This window comes from Schistocerca nitens, chromosome 9 (assembly GCF_023898315.1).
Source record: "Schistocerca nitens isolate TAMUIC-IGC-003100 chromosome 9, iqSchNite1.1, whole genome shotgun sequence".
Lineage (NCBI taxonomy): Eukaryota > Metazoa > Arthropoda > Insecta > Orthoptera > Acrididae > Schistocerca > Schistocerca nitens.
The window spans coordinates 23,555,018-23,580,046 of NC_064622.1; the positions used below are offsets into that span (position 1 = coordinate 23,555,018).

At 39.1% G+C, this 25,029-nt stretch overlaps 1 protein-coding gene across 3 annotated transcripts in view; it reads left to right on the forward strand.

The window, feature by feature from the left end:
• Positions 1-25,029, forward strand: part of LOC126203465 (acetyl-CoA carboxylase) — a 440,754-nt gene that overhangs the window by 289,072 nt on the left and 126,653 nt on the right. For all 3 annotated transcript variants that reach the window (XM_049937783.1, XM_049937782.1, XM_049937781.1), the window contains 11 exons: positions 297-596; positions 7,626-7,828; positions 10,089-10,298; positions 11,648-11,818; positions 11,928-12,090; positions 13,320-13,482; positions 19,118-19,372; positions 19,589-19,755; positions 20,023-20,234; positions 20,487-20,736; positions 24,026-24,129. In XM_049937783.1, coding sequence (XP_049793740.1) covers positions 297-596; positions 7,626-7,828; positions 10,089-10,298; positions 11,648-11,818; positions 11,928-12,090; positions 13,320-13,482; positions 19,118-19,372; positions 19,589-19,755; positions 20,023-20,234; positions 20,487-20,736; positions 24,026-24,129 — 2,198 coding nt within the window. The remainder of the gene's footprint in view (positions 1-296; positions 597-7,625; positions 7,829-10,088; positions 10,299-11,647; positions 11,819-11,927; positions 12,091-13,319; positions 13,483-19,117; positions 19,373-19,588; positions 19,756-20,022; positions 20,235-20,486; positions 20,737-24,025; positions 24,130-25,029) is intronic.

Here is a 25,029-nt window from a genome sequence, read left to right on the forward strand (position 1 = left end):
TTTGTACCGGTCACATCAGTTGTTCTGTATATCACGTATGTTGCACATTCTGTTTGAGTCATTTGTCTTGTTACATGTGGAGTCACAAAGGTTTATTTCAATTATTCTTCAAAGGTTTATGAATGGAGCCATATTTGTGTTACTTGAATTTGGTTTTGTGTATTACTTGGTTACTACAATGACTGATTGTAACATGGTATTTGACAGCAGAAAAACTCTCACAGATTGAACAATTTGATTGTTGTTATAGATTTCATTGTTCTTTATTCATGGTAACCTTTTTTTCCCTTTTCCAGCGAATGCTGAGTACATAAAAATGGCAGACCACTATGTGCCTGTACCTGGAGGTACTAACAACAACAATTATGCAAATGTTGAGCTGATTGTTGACATAGCTATGCGAACACAAGTTCAGGCTGTTTGGGCAGGGTGGGGTCATGCTTCAGAGAATCCAAAGCTTCCAGAGCTGCTGCACAAACACAACATAACCTTCATAGGGCCACCAGAGAAGGCAATGTGGGCACTGGGAGACAAAATAGCCTCAAGTATTGTTGCTCAGACTGCAGACATTCCAACACTTGCATGGTCTGGAAGTGGTGAGTTTTCTTGCTTGTTTAATACATTTTCTGTACTACATAAAAATAATAAGTTGGTGGTGATGGTGGTGGCTATGGTGGTGGTTGTGGTGGTCTTAAGTTTGAAGACTTGTTTGATGCAGCTCTCCACAGTAGTATATCCTGCACAAGACTCTTCATTGCAGCATAACTGATGTAACCTACAAACTCAACCATCTTGATCCTTCCTTCACCACCAGCTTTTCTGAACTGTGCAGTTATCCTTACAACACTACAACACATTCTCCACTCCTGTAATTATCCCGACTTAACCTGCAGTAACCTACTGCCCCTGCACCCAGCACCCAACAGGTCACACCCCCTCTGTCCTGTCACCTTCTCCCTGTTCTCATCCCCCCCCACTCTCTTTTTGTGCCGGCCTCTGCCAATGCACCCACGCGTATTTTTTTTTTTCTCCCTCCTTAAACCTCTCTTTTCTTGCACCCCCCCTTTTTTTTCTACCTCTCTGCCCCACAATCATGCGACACTGTAGCTGTTTGCAGTCTAGTCCCTGCACACTCCACCAGATAGTGCTCTTCCCCCCCCCCCCCCCCCCCCCTCAGGCCCTGCTATCCCTTCCCCTTCCGTGCTATCTCCAGATTGCTACTTCCATTCTGTGTGACAGTTGCATTCTAGTCCGAGCTGCCAGAGATGGCAGTTGTGTGCGTGAGGTGTGCCTGCTTGTATGAACGTGTGTGTGTGTGTGTGTGTGTGTGTGTGTGTGTGTGTGTGTGTGTGTGTGTGTGTGTGTGTGTGTGAGTGAGTGAGATTTCTTTACTGATGAAGGCTGTGGCTGAAAGCTAATGTGTAAGTGTCTTTTTGTTGCGCCTGCCTGCAACATAATGTGTGATCTTTATGGTAAGTAGCAATCTATCTTTTCGTTATGTTGTTAACCTACATCCATTTGAATCTGGACTGTATTAATCCCTTGGTCTCACTCTACAAATCCCCCCCAAAGTTCTCTCAATTATCAGATGGATGATTCCTTGCTTAGGTTGTTTCTTATCTATTGATGGTTTCTTTCAGTCAAGTTGTGCCATATATTTCTTTTTGGCCTAATTCCTCTCAGTGCCTCCTCATTAGTTATTTGATGTATCCATATAATCTCAACTTCCTTATGTAGCACCACATTTCAAGAGCTTCTATTCTGTTCTTGTCTGAACTTTTCACTTATGTTCTACTAGATATAGAAATGTAATATTTGTAAGGCAGAACATGAATAAGTGAGCTGTCTTAATGTTTATAACTAATGATTGTGAGTTCTAAATTTGTCTACCAGCTTGAAAAATGGGGAAAATATTGTACACTTTGGGAAAACTTCTGCACTACTGCTTCGGTAGTCCTACCATTTTGACACTTTTTTCATGTTCGCTGCTTTTAATTTTGTTTAGTGTAGTTCGTCCTTACTCTCTGCTTCTTGAATGAGAGACGTTTAATTTTATTCATAACCTCAACAACAGGTTCAACAGCAATGTTGTTAAACAACATATTCATGGTATTTTGTAATGTTTTAATGTTGTTAATAGTATTTTGCAAATTTAGTCATTCACTTGTCTCCAAACTCCAGGACTTGCTTACGTGTAAAAATTTCCACTTACATTCCTGTCGGGTACTCTTGACACTGTGTCACTACAACATTATTAGATTATAGAAATAGGAATCAATTTGTATTCCGTTCAGTCACATTTACCAGAGATGTCTTGATCATTTCAGTAAACGCTAATGTTGGAGAAGTACTTTGGCTACCTTCATAACAAACTATTCTAGTTTGATTTAAACCAATTTGCAGCTTTCTTCCCAGTTGTTCAAGTGCTTTGCAAGTACATCAAATACGGAAGCTGTTGCCATTTTTTTTTCTTAATGAAAGAGTAGAGTTTACCATGAAAACAGTCATGTAATTGAGTTTATTTACAACTTTTCTTCCATGTCACATAAAGTTCTTGCAAATGGTACACACTTCCTGGGAGACTCTGCCATTTTATTAATTGTATTTTCACTTGATATTTCCGTACAAATGTGTGTGTACACTGTATGCTTGTCTCAGTTGATAAGGTAATTTAGAAATACATGCTTGAAGTTCATCATAGCTAAATAATGCACTGTTATGTCTGTCCTGGCTTTGTTTCCAAACTTTTACCCATCTGTACAAAACAAATAACTTGCATTACATGCTGTTCCTGCACAATTTTCTTTAGATTCAATTCGTGGTGGTCCCACAGGATTCTGATACTTCATAGGTAGCAGATTGCTATACAGAATTCAGCAATAGAACTCTAAATGTCTTTTTAGAACATAATTGCCATTCTGCTGTTTGACATCATACTTTTATCATGTGCTATAATGTAAGTTGGGGGAGGGGAGAAGGTCAAGAAAATCTCAAAAATCTCCCACGTATCACCATTCAGTACAAATCAGTGTACTGTTGTTCCTGCAGTCATGCTCATTGTCTTTTATTTGTACTCCCCCCCCCCCACCAACATTAAAAGTGTAGCTATGTACCAACTCGGATGCTGAAGTTCTTCGAAGGAAACTTGTCATTGCAAGATGTTCTCTTTGTTGTGTCATATTGATTAAATGAAAACTTCGTAACTCCATTTTGCTAAATTTTACATAACTCCATTTTGCTGAATTTTACATAACTCCATTTTGCTAAATTTTACAGGAGAACCAAAAATGATTTCCAAAAAAATACATAAAGTGATACAGATAAAGTGCTACATGTGCAGCTATGTATTAGATGCCTACTTTTGACACATTAGTGAAATCCATGCACTTTCAAATCTCCCTTTATAAAACAGAGCTACTGATTACTGGAAGTATAAGGTTTTCACAGGCAGATGGAGTTACCTAGGTTTTCGTTGCGTACCAGCAATATGCTTTAAATTTGAAAATTTGCAGAAGACATTAAATTTGTGTCTTTGTAAATTCTGGTCTAAGCACATTTTAACATATGAATTTGAATCACAGAAACTAGTGTGGTTTCCCAAACTTGGTGGTGCCAGCTAAATAAATTTTTTCTCCGAAGTTACATTAATAGCATATATTTATGGTGGCAGGGCCTATGAAAATCAACATTACAATTTAATATATCTGTTACTGAATCTTCATCCAATATTCAAGAATGGAATAGAATAGATTATTAATCTTTGAGCATTTTCCATGCAGTCTACATGTCATTGCAACTAGAACTGCAGAAATACTTCATACATTAGATTTGCACATTATGTTACCATATTTCAGATAATTACAGCAATACTATTTATTATGTTCACACACATGACTTTATACATTACATCTACATCACACATTGACTTGCTTGACATTGCATATGTACACTATTGCATTTTCTTTCATTCTATGGTATTATCTACTTTTAATACTTTTAATCCATTTTCCAGTCTTATTTTTGAATTTATTCAGACAAACTGTATGGGAACTTTATGGGAATTTGTTAAAGAACAAATGCTACCTGAGAGAATCTGTTGCACAGTTTGTCTGTCTGAGTTTCCCATGTAAGTCCTTGGTCATGTCCTGTTTCAGAACATTTAAATTGAACAATTTGTCTTCAGTTTTTGTATCATTTATATACAGTGCATTTTGCTTAAACTATGTGCTGTGTGTATGCATATTGCTGTTGTTTCTTTAAGTTGTGGCCACTCCACACTACTGTCTTGTGCAATTAGTTTATCATATGTGTACAGCAGTGTTCCACAAGGCAGTGGTGTGGGGAGCTCAGTCATGAAATATGATAAAATAAAAAGGGTCCAAGAACTGAGCTGTGAGGCACTCCTTTTGTGATTAGACGACTGTGTGATTTTTGATTGTGTACTCAGACTGTCTGCTTGCTATCACTTGCGTAAGACTGCAGTGTTGCAGGTTTTTAATTTGTGTGTTATGAGAGACTGTGTCAGGGGCTATGATCAAATCAAATTGCGTTGCAGAACTAATTGCCTAATTCTCAGAGCAGTTATACACTTTTGCAATAATATTTTCAACTGCTTTAACAGTAGAGAGCCAGGCCTGAGGCCGTTCTGTTCAAATCTGATTAAGTTATTGTGTTCACAATGCTGGCTAAACTTTTGTTGCATACAATTTTCAGTCATCTTAGAAATGGGGAAAATTGAGATTAGTTGTTAATTATATGGTGTCATTTTTATAAATAGGTTTAACTGTAGCGATTTTCAAGCATTCTGTGTAGACACTTTCGTATGGCATCTTGTGTATGATATTTGTCAATGGCATTAAGATTTCTTCTCGTATTTTTCAGTTACAAAGTTTGAGATAGTGTAATAATCTTCAACTCTTGAGTTGGTCTGAGGGGTCACTGATTTGTCTACTAGTTACGTTAGTTCAGCTAAAACTATCATTTGTTTTATTGTCTATAGTGCTTCAACTTTATTCACATCTTCCTATTAGTTGAGTCCTGAAAGAGGTTTAGCAAAATGTTAGTCTAATTAATCTAGTGGGATTGGCTTTCTTTTGGCAGTTTACTCCTGTTTCAATGACGTCCCATGTTGGATTACATCGTGACCTGTCATATCAAAGTTGTATCAGGATTCTCACATTATTTAGTTGTGATATATATCACTTGCACAGTCTTTTAGGTTTAGTGGGATGTTTCTGCTTTCTTATAATATATATAACAAATTTCATTAAAGGTGTCCATTAAGATGATTAAAAATTGTGTTGCTGACTCATTTGCTTTCATAACCCGCAGTGTCAGTAGTTTATTCTGGTTTATAAAGTTTGCTCTGCTTTTTAGCTGACTTAATTTGTGATGATTAATTGTTTGGATTAGACTCCCATGTTCAGTAGCTACACTCCTGGAAATGGAAAAAAGAACACATTGACACCGGTGTGTCAGACCCACCATACTTGCTCCGGACACTGCGAGAGGGCTGTACAAGCAATGATCACACGCACGGCACAGCGGACACACCAGGAACCGCGGTGTTGGCCGTCGAATGGCGCTAGCTGCGCAGCATTTGTGCACCGCCGCCGTCAGTGTCAGCCAGTTTGCCGTGGCATACGGAGCTCCATCGCAGTCTTTAACACTGGTAGCATGCCGCGACAGCGTGGACGTGAACCGTATGTGCAGTTGACGGACTTTGAGCGAGGGCGTATAGTGGGCATGCGGGAGGCCGGGTGGACGTACCGCCGAATTGCTCAACACGTGGGGCGTGAGGTCTCCACAGTACATCGATGTTGTCGCCAGTGGTCGGCGGAAGGTGCATGTGCCCGTCGACCTGGGACCGGACGGCAGCGACGCACGGATGCACGCCAAGACCGTAGGATCCTACGCAGTGCCGTAGGGGACCGCACCGCCACTTCCCAGCAAATTAGGGACACTGTTGCTCCTGGGGTATCGGCGAGGACCATTCGCAACCGTCTCCATGAAGCTGGGCTACGGTCCCACACACCGTTAGGCCGTCTTCCGCTCACGCCCCAACATCGTGCAGCCTGCCTCCAGTGGTGTCGCGACAGGCGTGAATGGAGGGATGAATGGAGACGTGTCGTCTTCAGCGATGAGAGTCGCTTCTGCCTTGGTGCCAATGATGGTCGTATGCGTGTTTGGCGCCGTGCAGGTGAGCGCCACAATCAGGACTGCATACGACCGAGGCACACAGGGCCAACACCCGGCATCATGGTGTGGGGAGCGATCTCCTACACTGGCCATACACCACTGGTGATCGTCGAGGGGACACTGAATAGTGCACGATACATCCAAACCGTCATCGAACCCATCGTTCTACCATTCCTAGACCGGCAAGGGAACTTGCTGTTCCAACAGGACAATGCACGTCCGCATGTATCCCGTGCCACCCAACGTGCTCTAGAAGGTGTAAGTCAACTACCCTGGCCAGCAAGATCTCCGGATCTGTCCCCCATTGAGCATGTTTGGGACTGGATGAAGCGTCGCCTCACGCGGTCTGCACGTCCAGCACGAACGCTGGTCCAACTGAGGCGCCAGGTGGAAATGGCATGGCAAGCCGTTCCACAGGACTACATCCAGCATCTCTACGATCGTCTCCATGGGAGAATAGCAGCCTGCATTGCTGCGAAAGGTGGATATACACTGTACTAGTGCCGACATTGTGCATGCTCTGTTGCCTGTGTCTATGTGCCTGTGGTTCTGTCAGTGTGATCATGTGATGTATCTGACCCCAGGAATGTGTCAATAAAGTTTCCCCTTCCTGGGACAATGAATTCACGGTGTTCTTATTTCAATTTCCAGGAGTGTATTTCTTTTATTATTTACAAGCAATCTAAACCTCATCCCTTCATGATCTCAGATACCTAGATTAATAGTATTTGACTATGTTCTGTTTAATTCAGAGTGGCAACTGTGTTATCCAAGCATACTGAAAATCTGGTGGGGTTATCACTTATGCTGTTAAACACTTTTCATGGTTATATGGAATTGAATGATCCACTGGCGTCACAGGATTTCATGTACTGACAAGGTATGGCAGATCATGGGTTGAACTGAGATATTAATTGTTTAAATCCTGGAGGGGGCTATGTATCTGCCTTCAGTATTTGCTCTTGTTTCTTGATACAGTTGGTGTGACATAATTACTAATCTTCTTGCAAAATAAAGTGAGACAATTTATTATTCACTAACAGGTTTTAGTATTATTTCCCTACAGATCTTACTTAGGAAGTATCTTTATTGAAATTTTGAATATCATCCACATATTATCTGATCTCACTTGTGGTTGCAAATACAGAAAAAAGTGCTTCCCTTCTAATTATGTCAGGGTGCTTGTAGGGCATCTATACTTGCACAAGGACTATTTTAATGTATAGCTGTTTTAAAACTACTAGTGGGCATTATGTAATCCCCTATTTAGTATTACTTTTTTGTTGCCAAAAGTATATATACTAATTGGATATCTTTTGCAATTCCTCAAAAAAAAAAAAAAAAAAAAAATGAAACATTTAGTTAATAAATGATGATTTATTGAAGGATGTGTCTTTGTATTATAAAGAATACTACTTTTTTGTTAGAGCTGAAAGCACAATATGGTGGAAAGAAGATAAAAATCTCATCAGAACTGTATAAGAAAGGTTGTGTGAGTACAATAGAAGATGGGTTACAGGCAGCTCAGAGGATTGGCTTTCCTGTGATGATAAAAGCAAGTGAAGGAGGTGGCGGCAAAGGAATCCGCAAAGCAGAAAATACTGAAGAGTTTCCAAATCTTTTTAGACAGGTGAGTTAATGACACCTTTATTGTACGGCTAAGTTTTCGCCTTCAGTACGTGAGACCTAAGAGAGAGAGTGTCTAACATTATGCGTACAGGTGCTTGCAGGTAAGTGAAGCAGTATAAGCAAAACTATTGATTTATGGGCTGCAAGAAGTATTTTCTGATATTTTTCTTATAATTTTAGTCAGCAGATTACTTGCATGCTGTTGAATCAGAGGCTTTTTTAAATCGATATTTTTCGGGTACAAATAAAAATAAAACAGTAAAAACATGTTACTTCTTTCTTTGGATTGAGTTCGCTTATGTGTCCATTTCTAAAAGAAAACACAGGACAATTTGTATGATTAGCAAATACAGGGTGGGAAAATAAAAGTGGCCTGGAAAATACATGGTCCAGTCACATTAATGTGACCACTTGTCAGAAGCCTGAATAACTGCCTTTTGCTGCGCAGACCACTGCGAGAAACGCAGGAAGAGAGTTGATGAGGTTCCCGAAGGTGCTGACAGGGATGTGGAGCCATGCCGACTCCAGCACTGTAGCCAGCTGCATTAGGTTTCTCAATTGAGGGTCCATGGCAAGAACAGCCCAATTGATATGGTCTCACTGATTTTCTATTAGATTTAACTCTGGGGAGTTTGGTGGCTCGGGGGTGCAGTAAACTCCATCCTACTGCTCTTTGAACCACACTCGTACACTGTGAACTGTGCAACACATTGCAGTGTCATGCTGGTAGATGCCATCATGTCAAGGAAAAAACAACCTGCATGTAGGGGCGGAACTGGTCTCCAAGGTTAGATTCATGTGTGTGTGTGTGTGTGTGTTGATCAGTTGTGTCTTCCAGAATGACGAGATCACCCAGGGAATGCTACAAAACATCCCTCAGACCATAATCCTCCTTCCTATGGCCTGGACCCTTCTGACAGTTGTTGTAGGGAGTTTGCTTTCAGATGTTTCATGCCGTTCACTCCAGCAGCCACCTACCCGAAGGAGCATAAAATGTGATTCATCTGAAGAGGCCATTGCCACTGAGTGGAGGTCCAGTTGAATTCATCGCCAGTGAACAGCAATATGCATGAATGTGTGCATGCATGCACTAGTTTTGGATCATGCCTTTTTGCCATGAACGGTGCATTTCAACCACAGCAGCATGCGAAGAGTTTACAAACTTAGCTGTTTCGGGAATACTTGCACCCTTGGTTTGAAAGCCAATGATCACACCCTTTTTGGATGTCAGTGATATTGCTAAATCACTCCGTTCTGCATTACAACTACTGCACTGTTTTCCGTGTTTCTCTGATGTGCTTCAGGTAACCTCCCATGCTAGTGCTACCACCTGCTGTCTGCAAGTGGTTATTGCTTGTTGACATCGAACATAAGTGGTGGTCACATAATATGACTGGACTGTGTACTAATAAGACTGATGTAGAATTGCCCCTATTCTTAATGAACAGGAGAGCTGCCCGTTACAAAAAACATTGGAAACTTGAGTTTGATAGAAAATCAGTGAGACCATATCAGTTGGGCTGCCGCATGTTTGCACATATGCATCTTCTGCCTGCTCTGTCCCGAGTATTTTGCTATGTCATTATGTTTGAGTGAATGAAAGGAGCAGAAGTTAAAGTAGCATGTGTTATTTATCAAGTGGTATGCAGACACACATGTGGAAGTGTTTGCAAGAGAGTTACAGACTGGAAATTCTTTGATGAAACCTCCAGAAAAGGCTGTAATGCAAAACTTAGTGGCGTGAAGTGAAGTGAACCCTGTGATGAGTAAAAGCCATAACTATCTGCAAAGAGTTCAATAACCAGAAAACATTGCTCGAATGAAGGAAAGCCTGGAACAAAGTTTGGCCAAATCTCTGTATTTGATATCTGTACAAGTGGAAATTGAGAGATTGCCATGTTGAAACATTGTCAAAAAGGACTTGCTTCTGTATCCTAATAAATTTACTGTTGTACACAAGCTAAAGCATCTAGACATATGGAGGAATCTGTTTATCCCTTCTGTCTGCTTCTGATGTATTTGCATGGTCAGTTGTGGTACAACGTGTTTGCAAATTGTCTACCTGAGGTGGGACCTGGAAAATAGCCTAGTATTTACCCACGTAGTAACCACATCCAGGATGGCCAGCACAATGTTTAACCTTTCGTCACTGTGCATTTCATGCTGCTTATGTACAACAATAGAAATTTGTGAAAGTTATCTGAATGCCCATGCAAAAAAATATTGTCTAATTTGAATTATAAATAAAATGGTTGTTTTAGGTACAAGCTGAAGTTCCAGGATCACCAATTTTTATTATGAAGCTGGCTCGATGTGCACGGCATCTGGAAGTTCAGCTTCTGGCTGATCAGTATGGCAATGCAATCTCTCTTTTTGGTCGAGACTGCTCCATACAGAGGCGTCACCAAAAGATTATTGAAGAGGCTCCTGCGGTCATTGCCAAACCTGAAGTGTTTGAGGATATGGAAAAGGTATAATTTCTTGGCTCACTTCATTTACTTGAACTAAATTATTTTAAGGATTAATAATTAAGATGGCTGAAGATTTTAATTGAAGTAAGTAATGTTTTACTAAATTGTTCTCAGAGTTAATGCCAGTCACAGATAGGTCACACTCATGCTAAGGCCTGACTCACTTGCTCTTTCTTTTTACTCTTCCCCAACCCATAACTCTCTCCATCTCAAGGAAGGAAGTATTAGTTCTTACAGCTAGGTAGTGTGTCACATTTGTGTGTGACTATCGACCTTACTACACATTTTTCCTCCTGAAGTTAAGCATTGGTCAACAATTCTCTCTCTTTAATTTATTTTTCTTCATGTTTATTTCCACCAGGAACAGGAAGCTGCACGAACAATTTAATGAGATCCAAGATAGGAAGAAGGGCAACATCGGTAGTAAATTTTTCTTAATTTGTTTATTGCAACAGATCAAAAACAATATGACTGATGCTATCCTTCCTCATGTCTTGAATCTGAGTTAATTAGTTTCCTTGATTGAATTTTCCTGAGTTTCAACAACTTCTGCAAATATTTCTGTGTTATCTTATATAATTTTGCCTGTACTCGAATTGCCTAGTTATTGCCTGGATTTTCTTTTTTGTTGTAAAATGAAGAAGAGAAATTTTAATTTTAGAGAGATAATGATCAGAATAAATTCCCAATTTCTTATCACTTTAACACTAATGAGGAGGTATTGAATAGGATTGGGGAGAAGAGAAGTTTGTGGCACAACTTGACTAGAAGAAGGGATTGGTTGGTAGGACATGTTTTAAGGCATCAAGGGATCACAAATTTAGCATTGGAGGGCAGCGTGGAGGGTAAAAATCGTAGAGGGAGACCAAGAGATGAATACACTAAGCAGATTCAGAAGGATGTAGGTTGCAGTAGGTACTGGGAGATGAAGAAGCTTGCACAGGATAGAGTAGCATGGAGAGCTGCATCAACCCAGTCTCAGAACTGAAGACCACAACAACAACATCACTTTAATGTTCTTAATTTCCTTGAAATTCCTTTTTATTTATTTACTTATTATTATTATTATTATTATTATTATTATTTGCTATCATTTCTCTTTTTCCACTTATTATTCCCAGAATCAGTGGAGCAAATTCTATTTTAGTACATTGAAAATGTATTACCATTAATGTAATTTCGTGATGAAAGTAATCGACACTTATAGTGAAATTGAGGTATTTATATTTATTGTTAATAGGTTCACGTGCTTGCCATTTTCTGTATATGTGTATAGTAATGTGGTTTAAAGGCTCATCTCATGTGCTAAAAGTGTATAATAATGTGGTGTTTATTGTAATTCTCAATAGGCAGCTGTGCGACTTGCAAAAATGGTGGGCTACGTAAGTGCAGGAACTGTGGAATATCTTTATGACATAAACGGCAACTACTACTTCTTAGAACTGAATCCTAGGCTGCAGGTTGAGCACCCATGTACAGAAATGGTGGCAGATGTGAATCTTCCTGCAGCTCAGTTACAGGTACTTTTATTACATTGGCTTAACAATTCAATACAGTCACACAATTTCATGGATTGTTTGTGGGTATATGTTACCTTCATATCATATTAATATGGTTTTCCACTTGCAGATTGCTATGGGTTTGCCATTAGACCGGATCAAAGACATTCGTCTTTTATATGGCGAGTCACCATGGGGCGATTCACCTATTGATTTTGATACTCCACGGCACAAGCCCCAGCCCTGGGGACATGTAATTGCTGCTCGGATAACTAGTGAGAACCCTGATGAAGGTATAGTAATTCTTTAGTTACCGATACCAGCTTGTGTATCTATTCTGTAATATTACTTCAGGCAATTTTTCGACTCCTTCCATCTCAGAATTGGAGGAATCCGGTGTACAACTGGAGATTTCAGATGCTACATTATTCAGAACGAATTACAGCAGTGTTAATGAAGCCCTCCAGCTCCGACACATGCACCTTTGACCACACAGCTGTATTCACAAAATCGGCTCACTGTCCCAACATAGATGATTTTCATTTATTGGTCTGGTCAGGCATAGACAATTGTTCAGGCATAGACAGTTTACCTGTGTTCTGTTTTTCTTTATGCAAACCTGTTTCTTTTTGCCTTGCAATGATTTTTTGCACCATCCTTCATTAAAAAATATGAAGCAACTTCAAACATTTTCACAGCACTTTCTAATGACAAGACCACATAAGATGACTGGTGGGACAGAGAAAGCAACTGTCGAGTAAAATTTGAAACAAGAACTGTGCATGTTAAACGTTTGGCATGGTGATCTGCAAAAACATTGAGGACTTGGTGTACATTCACTACATCCAACAATCAATTATTGAGCGTGGAACTTCCTGGCAGATTAAAACTGCGTGCCGGACCGAGACTCAAACTCAGGGCCTTTGCCTTTCGCGGGCAAGTGTTCTACCATCTGAGTTACCAAAGCACGACTCACGCCCCGTCCTCACAGCTTTATTTCTGCCAGTACCTCGCCTCCTACCTTCCAAATTTTACAGAAGCTTTCCTTTGCAGGAGGGCTTCTGTAAAGTTTGGAAGGTAGGAGACGAGGTACTGGCAGAAATAAAGCTGTGAGGACGGGGTGTGAGTCGTACTTGGGTAGCTCAGATGGTAGAGCACTTGCCCGCAAAAGGCAAAGGTCTCGAGTTTGAGTCTCGATCCAGAACACAGTTTTAATCTGCCAGGAAGTTTCATATCAGTGCACACTCCGCTGCAGAGTGAAAATCTCATTCTGGAATTATTGAGTGTGCTACGTGGGTGTTTGTTTGCATTAGTGTTGCACTTATGACGAATAAAGTATAGTAGTTACAGTTAATCTATTTTCATTGTTGTTTGCTCATTGTACGGTATTCACTTACGTCTTCAGTTGTGCAACATGATCGGTGAAAAATCTCCAGGCCATGCCTGGGGAATGTAAATACCAAATAGGTTTATTGAAAAGGTTCACATTTTATCTGAAATATTTTTTCTCCCTTCTCTTTAGGCTTCAAACCAAGTTCTGGCACAGTACAAGAACTTAACTTCAGATCTTCAAAAAATGTCTGGGGCTACTTCAGTGTGGCTGCATCTGGTGGTTTACATGAATTTGCAGACTCTCAGTTTGGACATTGCTTCTCATGGGGTGAAAATCGAGAGCAAGCCAGGGAGTAAGTAAGCATTATGAGCTTTTGCACTGTACAGTGAAACAATTAACTTGTTTATTATACCTTCACAGTTGCACCATTCCTTCTTTCTTTCCTCCATTCTTCTTCTTCTTCTTCAACTACCATACCCGGGCTGGTGAAACAAGTCACTCGACAGCTTGTGTGGAGTTGGCTATAGTGTGATTGTGAGGTTGCAGTAGCTGCCACAGCACACGCCTACAGCTCCAAAGTACATTTCGTAAATGTAAACTACAATCAATGTTTATACATAAGTATAACAAAGTGCATTTTTCTATCAATGGAGAGAACAACAGTGGATACTAAGCGTTTGATAGTATATGAAACTGGGAAATAAAAACAACCAAAGTTAATGAAAATATCTATGAAAAGTCATTCCAAATTGTTACCGTAATAGGTGCCTGTAAAAAGTCATATAATAATGTAAACCTAAGCATACCAAAGAACATGCTATCCACACTCGTAGAAAGAAATAATGCAAAACATGAGTAACCTACTAGATTGCAAAGAGAGAGAATTAATTCTGTATGCATTTACACCCACCAGTTTACGATGTCAGTGGCGCAATTCCATCCAGTTCTCCTTCACTATCATCGGCATCGATGCCGAAACCATCGTCATCGTCGTCGTCAAGAGAAATCATTAATTGTTCGTTTTCATTTATAATCCTTCTATAGTGAGTTTCTCTTATGAGTTTAGCAACGTGGTCTGCTTTCTTCCTCCATGAGGTAGCGTCTATAGTAGCAAGACCTCCATTTAGCAGTCTTTCCACTTCTGTTGTAGTAAAAGTCTTGTTGTTACTTCTAATGTATGCCTTGACTCCTCTACAACATAATTTGGGCATCACAGGCTTTGTTTTCTGAGCGAGTATACCAACAGCTTTGTCATACTCATGTCTGCAGCAGTGTCTCTAGCCTGCAACCACTGCACCATAGTCACTTCACAGTCACTGGAAGTGAGATTTTTATCTAAAATCACAGAATGGGCATTTCCTTGTCCATCATAAACACTTTCGGAACACTAAACTGGAGCAACAAATTTTTAAACCACTGTATAAACTGTGGCTGGTTCGTATCCTCATGACATTCACCGGTTTTTCTGGATCGAAAAACTAAAAGTCCTTCAAGCACAAAGCTGTTTGAAGATCCTGTATGGGCCACAATTAATTGGGATCCTCTTCCTGTTGGCTGATGACTGGTGCTATTCAGAGTATCATCTGTTTAGCATTTATCAACTGGTTATCCAGCATTGACCCAGGTTTTGCCTAACCGTATGACTGAGTGTATGCCCTTTCCTAGAATTTTGTGTAAGAAAATGGTACGAGCTGCAACGACGTGAGCTTTTTCAAAAATTTTCATCCATCTAATTATTTAAAATGGAAGCCCATACTTTTTAATACCATCTTAAGAGACATTTTCCCCTGTGAGAAAAGTTCACTTTCTTTTAAAAAATTAGCAATTTAGCTATTGTGGGGTATTCTTTCCTTCTATAATATCCGTAAATGTGCTGACAAATTGAATTGGTTTGGAAAGAATCAATATCTGTAACAGGACGAGGCTGCTTTTTATTTCTTTCCAGGAGTATTTAAAAACACGCTGTTTCTCCTACGGGCTTCGTTCCACACTGTTTACTTCAGTGTTTTGTAAGTCTTGAAGTAGCGATCATTTCTTTATAAACTGTTCTTTGACAGAGTCCTAGAGTTTTTGAGGTATGCTCTAAAATTTTATCGGCAGGAACCAACGCATGCCCATGAACAGAAACAAATTTTATATCTTGATCATAAAACTCGTGCATCCTCCATAGCAATTCCAAAGCTTGACTATTTAATGGCACTCCCAGGCACAACAGATTGGCACTTGGTGAATGATATCGTTTTGGTGACGTTGTTTAGTAAACAGAAACTGTAGTGGAGGCAGTAACACAACACAAAAGCAGGCAGTTGTGCACTATCATACAGTGTTTACATGGAAGCCAGCAACGTGGTAGCATCAACGCCGGAAACAGCTTTTGTTCAGTGCTGTTATTGGTTCAGATGACGCAGCACCTCGCGTTCCTCACATGTTTGTCAGTTATATTTGCCAACTTTATGGTGCTTGGGGAGTGACCTTGAAGTGACATGTTTCAGTGGCCCGGATACACTTCTTTTTTTTTAAGTGACTGTTTTTGAAAACTTGCATTATTTTCAAACAATGTTATATCAGAAGGTACAATATTAATAAAACATAAAATACCAAATGTTAAAATACATAAAATACATAAATAGTTATCCAACATTGTGTATGCACAGATTACAGTAGAGCAGTACATTGTTTATGACATACCTGCATCTCTGTTTGACTGTACATTGTTCCAATGGCACATCCAAACTTAACAATTGTGATCTGACTGTAACATAATTCCAATGGTACATTCAAAACTTGACAGACGTACTTAGTTCTTCATACAGTCAGAACTTCACAGACACCTTCAGTTGTTTATTATGTATTCATGCACATTGTCTCTCCAGAGGTTATACAGTTAAAATGAAATACATCGATATTGAACAATGGAAAATCCAGGATGGAATGTAACAATTTTGTGAAAAGGAAAGTTGCTACTCCCATGTAGTGGAGGCGCTGAGTCGCAGTTAGGCACAACAGAAAGACTGTCACAAAAAATATCTTTTGGCCAGTGAGGCCTTCGTCCGAATGAGATGGCAAACACACATACATGCAAATGCAACTCCACACACGCCTGCAGTCTCAGGCAACTGAGGCCACACTGTGAGCAGCAGCACCATTGGATGATGGGAGTGGTGACTGAGTGGTGAAAAGGAGGAGGCTAAGGCAGGGAGGGGGGAGGGATAGTAGGGTAGCATGGCAGACAGGGACATGCTTTTTGGGAAATAAAGAGGGTAGGTTAGACGGAGGGAGTGGTGAGGTGGAGGGGGGGGGGGGACAACTTAAAAAGAGAGAAGTACAAAGACTACGTGCAATGGAGGAATGAGGGCTGTGCAGTTCTGGAATGGGAACATAGAAGGGGCTGGATGGGAGAGGACAATAACTAACGAAGGTTGAGGCCAGGAGGGTTATGGGAACTTAGGATATATTGCACGGGAAGTTCCCACCTGCACAATTCAGAGAAGCTGGTGTTGGTGGGAAGGATCCATATGGCACAGGCTGTGAAGCAGTTATTGAAATGATGTCATGTTCGGCAGCATGCTCAGCAACTGTGTGGTCCACTTGTTTCTTGGCCACAGTTCATTGGTGGCCATTCATGTGGACAGACAGCTTGTTGGTTGTCATGCCCAGGACAGAGGTTGCAGCATAGCTTGTAGATCATATGACTGGTTTCACAGGTAGCCCTGCCTTTGATGGGATAGGTGATGTTTATGACCAGACTGGAGTAGGTGGTGGTGGGAGGATGTATTGGACAGATCTTGCACGTAGGTCTATTGCAGGGGTATGAGCCACGGGGTAAGGGGTTGGGAGCAAGGGTTGTGTATGGATGGACAAGTGTATTGTGTAGGTTCAGTGGACCTCGGAATACCGCTGCGGGGTGGGGGATATTTCTCATTTCAGGGCGCAACGAGAGGTAGTCAAAACCCTGGTGGAGAATGTATACATAAACAGTGTATTGATAAAGGTTCCAGACATTGTCACATTGTTTTACAAAATACTGACATGAACGGCCTATCAGATGACCGATTGGAATTTTATAACTAGGTACAAGGAACATACCCTGAGCAGCAAGACTGCTTTTGGCCATAATTTATAAAAGCACAAAACATGTAATTCGTAGTATTGAAAATATAATGAAAATTGAATTGAAGTGCAAGAGTGGATGCAGTTGTAGATCTGTCAGCAGATGACCATGTTCTATGAAACAGGAATTGATTATCTTGTCTCAACATTGGAATAAATGTCTGAATGCATGTTATGATTACTTTTAAATGGAACGATTCCATGGTCCTGTTGTGGTGGGTGTTTTATTTTTGTTTGACTGCCTGTGTATAAAACAAATTATTGCAGTGTACTTCTGAGTAAGTGAATTATCAGTGTAACTCAATTTGTATCTGTTGTCTTGTATATTTATAATATTAGTGTCAAGAATAACATTTTGGATACGATAATGTTTTGTGCGTAAAACAATGGCCTCTGAGACATGAAAAATAGTCACTCATCCCTCAGCTGACAGTTATGATAGGCTAGTGATTCAGTAACATAGGTTAATGACTGGTGTGTGCTAGAAATTAATAGTTACATTTCACTGATTTTCATACTGTGTTGGTTGTACACAAAACCATATGCTGTATATTGTGAGCTGACACAGTATAAGAGTAAGATTCTGGGATAGTCTGCTGTGTTTGAATGAATTCCTTAGAGAAACCCAATGTCACATCTGTGACTGTGAAGGACATCTTAAAGGTGGGTTGTAGCTTCTGTGAAGGTCCAGTTCGCACCCTGGGTTAATACTGACTGAGGTAAAATTTTGTTTTCATATGCTCCCTTCTGGAGACTGAGGCCTGGCCTCATGTTTTGAAAACTTGAGCACAAATTTACCATGACTGTTTTCTGTCAGGCATTATTCTATTGTTTCACGGTGCAATATTAGTACACATTGTTTTCAGCACTGGAATCCTGCAATTTCATCAGTTTCATCACCTGTCGTGCCCCTCCCCTACCCTTCTAATTAAAGTATTGTAGGGAAAATTATGACTTATTGACGATATAATGTAAATGGACAGATAAAAACAATCTACTCACCAAGTGCCGGCAGGGCAACACACACACACAAAAGATTGAACTTACACAAGTTTTCAGAGCCAGTGGCTTCTTCTTCTGGTGAAAGAGTTGAAGGGGAAGGAGGAGGGGTGAAGGAAAAGGACTTGAGAGGTTTAGGGAAGGGGATACAGTTTAGAAAAGTCACCCAGGATCCCGAGTCAGAGGAGACTTATGGGACGGTATGAGAAGGAAAGACTGATTGTAGGGGACAGCATCGGATGAGATTTGAAATCCCAAGAGCTTGAGGGTGGAAGACAGGGTAATGTGGGAGACAGATTACTACTATAACATTGCCTGCATTCATACAGTGCATTTTTGTAATAATAATAACTTTTTGACTTAAAAAATGTAATGTTGAACGATACTGGCCAAAATATTACTTTGTGTTATCTGATATGTTTTAGAAAAGACACAGTGAAATGTTTAGGAAATAATTCCAGGGACAGCTGCTAGAGAAAATTGTACATAGTGTGCTGGTAAAAAGAGATGAGTTTCTACCCTCCATCTGTCTTTCCCCTATCTATCTTCCCCTCTCTTTATGTTGAAGTTAATACATAATTTTACATTCATGAACTGCCATAATTTGGCCATGAATTATGTTTTAGTTCACTGATCTCTGGCCCTGAAAATAGGTAAAAGTAGACAGATGAAATATGACTAAGATGGTGCCAACAAATTGTAAGCAAGTATTGTAATAAACAACATAATGCCTAAATACAACACAACGAACAGACTTGTTTGGTAGCTTCCTTGTGACTTAGTGTATATCTATATGAAACTATTTTATTGAAATGATGTGCTAAGAAATATCTGAAACTATTACCTTTTTGGAGTACAAATATTATGTTATTTTTCAGGAATCTTGTGATAGCTTTAAAGGAACTCTCAATCAGGGGTGACTTCCGTACAACAGTTGAGTATCTCATCAAGCTGCTAGAGACATCAAGCTTCCAGAACAATACTATAGACACTTCATGGCTAGATATTCTCATTGCAGAGCGAATCCAGGCAGAAAAGCCTGATATTTTGCTAGGTGTAATTTGTGGTGCTCTTCATATAGCTGACCGAGCAATCATCACTGCATTTCAAAACTTCCAGACGTCTTTGGAGAAGTATGTAGTCTTGCATATTGCTGTTTTACATAAAGTACTCAGTATTTTGAACTAAAAAATAAATAATATTAGTTTATTGTTAGATTACACAGTAAGAAAGGAAAAAGTATGTTTTTATATGCATAATGCAATGTTTCATAGTCCATAGAGAGTGCATTCACTTATTAAACTTTCAAAGAAATATGTACCAGGCTCAGGTAATGGTTTCATTTCCAGGGGGCAAGTTCAAGGATCTAATACTCTGTTCAACACAGTTGATGTTGAATTAATAAATGAAGGGTACAAATACAAGGTGCAAGCCACCAAATCTGGACCAAATAATTATTTTATTGTAATGAATGGCTCCTTTAAGGAAATAGAAGTCCATAGGCTTTCTGATGGAGGTTTGTTATATAATGTTTAAAGTAATTTGTAGCAGTGTTTCTACTAATTTGTGAATGTGTTTCATTTTCCTGTTGATCATCAATGATAATAGACTATTATTGCTATTATTATTAATAATGTGTGTTTAATTATTGATCATATAATATGTGTGGCAGTGTTACAGTGCGGTTAAATAAAACAATACATAATAAAAAATATGTTGAAGTATCTTTCATAAGCATATGTTAATAGAATTTATTTATAATGTATTTTGTGTGTCTGATCAGGCATCTTGCTTTCAATTGATGGTTCAAGTTACACAACATACATGCGCGAAGAAGTTGATCGCTATCGCATTGTTATTGGAAACCAAACGTGCATTTTTGAAAAGGAGAAAGACCCTTCCCTTCTGCGTTCACCATCACCAGGCAAACTTCTGTCTTTTCTTGTAGAAGACGGAGGACATGTGGACAGAGGACAAGCGTATGCTGAAATAGAGGTGTGCATTTTGAAAACTGTTCATTTTGTACCACCATGACTCTCTCTCTCTCTCTCTCTCTCTCTGTGTGTGTGTGTGTGTGTGTGTGTGTGTGTGTGTGTGTAAAAGCCATGCTAAATAGGTGGTTATGACAGTTTCATTTTATTCATTAAAGATATAATGTCGAGTATATACAGAAAAGGTCACTAAAATGTTAGTATATCTTTTCTTTCCGAATTAATGTCCAGTAACCTCCTTTTTCCCCTCTCTTAGGTCATGAAAATGGTGATGACACTCACAGCAAGTGAAGCTGGCTGTGTGTTTTATGTGAAACGACCTGGCGCCCTTCTTGAACTTGGGACACTGATTGCTCACCTTGAACTCGATGATGCCTCCCTTGTTACAAAGGCACAGGAATACAGAGGGGGTTTTCCAGATAATGACAGTTCAGCTCCTGGTGTCGCAGAAAAGCTGAATCACCTGCACAATAAATACAGAGTAACACTTGAGAATATATTAGCTGGTGAGTATGATCATCCTCTCAAATGTTCTTGATTGGGTTTTTAAGGCCCACTTTGTGCAAAATACAAAATGTTTTTCTCTCCTTTTTTGTTGCCTAGGTATGGTTAGATACCTGTGTACAAACTTTGTAACTAGATAGATAAAAAAAGGAAAGTCTTTCCTTCTCATCGCCTCTGGTAAGTCTCCCCTGACCAGCGGTTCTGTGCTACTTTCCCGAAATCTACTCCTTTTCCTAGACCTCTCCAGTCCTTTTCCTTCACCCTTCTTACTTCCCCTTCAAACCTTCTGCTTGAAGAAGGAGCCACTGGCTCCGAAAGCTTACTTAATTATAACCTTATGTTATGTATGTGTTCTGCTGCCACTTCGTTATTAGATTTTTTATTTGCCTAATTAGATTCTTTTGTCAAAAATTGATTGTTTTTGTTGTTATATGTACTAACTTTGATTGGTTGGTTGATTCCGGGGGAGGGGACCAAACAGCGAGATCATCGGTCCCATCGGATTAGGGAAGGAAGTTGGTCACACCCTTTCAAAGAAACCATTCTGGCATTTGCCTGAAGAGGCTTAGGGAAATTGCAGAAAACCTAAATCAGGATGGCCGGACGCTGATTTGAACTGTCGTCCTCCTGAATTCAAGTCCAGTGTGCTAACCACTGCGCCGTCTCGCTCGGTAACTTTGATAGACCTAACTTCATATCTATAAAAATATGATACAGGTTTGATTAAGTTTGAATGAACCTGTACCATATTTGTATAAAAATAAAGTACGAATCCATGGGAAGTGGACACATGGGTACTGAAACATGCCACCCCCTTTTTTTCCCAGAAGTTGAAGTTAGAAAACATTTATTTGCTCAGAAGCAGCCATTGTAAATTCAAAAATTAAACTATTATTGGAGCTGTTCTATCACTTAAAATAGCACACTGATTATTTTATTGTCTTTATTTAGTAGTGCAAACAGTTCTACAAAGGCAAACTGTATAAACCAGTTCAGGATGAGATTGGTTCTAGAGGTAAGGAAGCTTGTTTATGGGCCATACAGTTCATTGCATGGCTGTTCAACAATTTTTGAAGCTGCTTGCTTTGGCAGAAATATCTACTGTGTGACTTGTAAAACATGCATGCACTCATTAAGCACGCAAAATGAGGCAGAAAAACAAATATGTGGTATCAAAATTCAGTTCAATATTAATTTCTGTTATCCTCTAGAACAGCACACAACAACCAATTTCCCCAAAATTTCTTCACTTAGACTCATTGTTCTTATTATTAATTTGGTATCCAGAATAGTAAATTAGGGCTGTTTACAAATTCAAGACAAATATACAATACATACACAACTTTGGCTTATGTGTTTATCAGATAGAACATTTTGGAACATAGAAAGATTTTTTATGTCACAAGAAGCAGTAGATGCATACTTTAGCAAATAAATTTCATACAAAGTTGGGTCAAGTTGAGAGTCTTATACATTCTTGCCACAAAAATGTTTGTCAATTTCATAATAGTAGAAACAGGATTTGATCCGAAAACTGTGTTCATCTTAACTTTTGCTGCTGCACACACTTCTTCATAGTATGGTTGCAAAGATTTTTCAACCTTTACAACAGTTTTTGATGTGATGTAAATTAGGTCTTGCTTCAAATCTGTAAATCTGCTTTCTTGAATGCCACTTCCACGCTTTTAATGCAAGCTGCATTGGTGGCTTCGAAAGTGTTTTCACTCCCCCACTGGAAAATAAATAAATAAATTTGGGGCCAGTAATGTAATGCTTTTCAATAGAATGAAACAAATAAATGTTAAATTCAATAACTTTAGGGGAATTTATAGTTTCCTACCAACTTCATGATAGTTTTGCAGTAAAAGATGGCAGCAGTTGTCCATTATTCCATCTGGTTAAAATACATAGACTGCTGTAGCAAAGCCAAACGTGGCAGCACATCTCTAAATGTGGCAAAATGGATTTTCAATAGGAGAAAAGTCAGCATGTGACTTAGTTAATGCTGCCAGAATTATCAAATTTTGTGCGTCAGTTTCCCTTGTTTGTGGAGGTTGTGAAAGTATTTTTCAGCAACACAATGTAATGTATGGGCTTAAAATGCTTTACATCATTGTCAAGATATTTTAATTGCTTCCCTTCATCACATACAATGAAGCATCACTGAACAACATACTGACTTCTGCTAACATCTACAGAGCCAAGCTAGGTAGCTTGAGCTCACTACTGTGTAAAAAAGTTGTGAAATTACTCACTTTCTGTACTTTTGGCATATTTCATGTGAAAAAAAATGTAAATAAAAGGCACTATTGTGCAAGTTATTGCAATATATGTATTGAGGCCAGAAAAATGATGCAGTGTGCCAGGTAATGTCAAACTTCATGCAATTATATTGATGAAATATTCAGACAATACGTTTACTACCAAGTAATCAGAACATACAAACACTCATGCAGCATGCTTGGAAATGCAGGCTGTAGTGATAATTAAATAAAGGAAGTAATGAAAGGAAGAGAGAGGTTATAAGCCATGCAAAGAGAGAAAAATGAAGTGAGAAGTGGAAAGTGAACATGAGGGGAGGGGGAATGAGATATCATTGACTACAACTGGGGAAGACTTCAAGAGGAGCAAGCCCAATGGACCTTTAGAACAAGAAGTGAAAGAAATTTAAACTTTTTAAAGATATAACTTCACTTGAAAGATCTAAGAATTTTTCATTTAAGTGAGCTGTATTAACTCTTTTGAATATAAATAACAGAAGGAGTAAAGCAGACAATGTACTGAGTAGTTGATAGGCACATAAACAAGACCGTGAACTGCATTACAATCCTTCTGGGTATTATGCCATATCGTAAGACGATGCAGCAGTAAAAGTCTGAGAACATAGTTTGAGGAATCATTCTTAAGAGCTGTGGAATACATGTTCATATACACACATAACACCAGCACAGTTTTCATACTATTGTTACATTCCTTCCTGGATTTTCCATTGTTTGATTTTACCTCCACAGTGACATTGTTCCGGCTGACCACATAGCGTGTGCATTGTAGATCAACTTTGCTTCAGTGCCAGCACAATATAGTTGGTTGAGAAAACTCCTATAATTTGTAGATTGCTTGAAAAATTGTTGTTTTAAGGTAATCTCACAGAACTATAAAACGGGCGGACATGTCAAATGTAATAGTGTAGCTGTAATGTAGGAAAAAGTTGGAAATTTTGGTGTACCAGAGACAATAGAGGGGAGAGGTTTCCATTGTTCTGTATTTTGACAGTATTATTTTCTATTTTAGGTTACTGTCTTCCTGATCCATATCACTTAGCTCGGTTGAGAGATGTGATAGAGAAGTTCATGAGTTCTCTCCGTGACCCTAGCCTTCCTCTGCTTGAGCTCCAAGTAAGTTCGAATATGAACTAAATCTTCAGGATAAATTTCAGAAAATTTTCTAAGTGTTACGCAACATAAAAAAGTACTGTGAAGTTGTGTGATTAATGTGCTTTTCGGAAACTGTGAGCTAAAATAGTAATCTTCATTTTTATTTTATGAAACTCTGATGCTGCAGTAATGTATTCTGAATGCAGTATTTACTCTGTTTGTGAGATACCTGATTCTAGTTTCATCCAGAGAACTTGTCAGTGTATGTTAACTGATTGCTACTATTAAGTACATGTGTTTGCTGTTAATTCATTTATTGATTCTTCTTGCAAAAATTTACTGAATAAATATTTTTAAATGTGTATAAAATGTTTTGAGCTTATCTTGACAAGTGCTCTGTACAGGTTCAATTAATTCATATTCTAATAAATGTTTATTTTATCCTCCAGCTGTTTCATTTGGTTTTAAAACCAGAGTTGTCTAAATCTGACAGAAAATTTGTGTAATCATAAAGTAAAAAAATTGCATTCTTCTTGACTTATCATCTGAAATTAACTTTTAAAATGTCTGTAAGTGACACAGGAATTCTTGCAGACTTGATTTACTATTACTTAACCAGCGAGGGAATAGTCAAATCTGACATGATGAAACATGCCCAGACATTGTTTATACAGGAAGAATGAACTGTAAGAAAGACCCTGTCAAAGTTTTAGCTGCTAAGACACACTGCAAATATTTTAAAGAATGTTGAAAATTAATTCATAGCTTGCCAGGCAGCTGGATGATTGTACACCCCTACCTGAGCAGTAACAGACTGCACTTGTGCGTATCATTGGTTGACAGTGCATCGTTAAACGGATAACATTATTGAGTGTGATCGTAATTTGTAAAGCATATTTCAGTTTACAGTCGTCCACAACT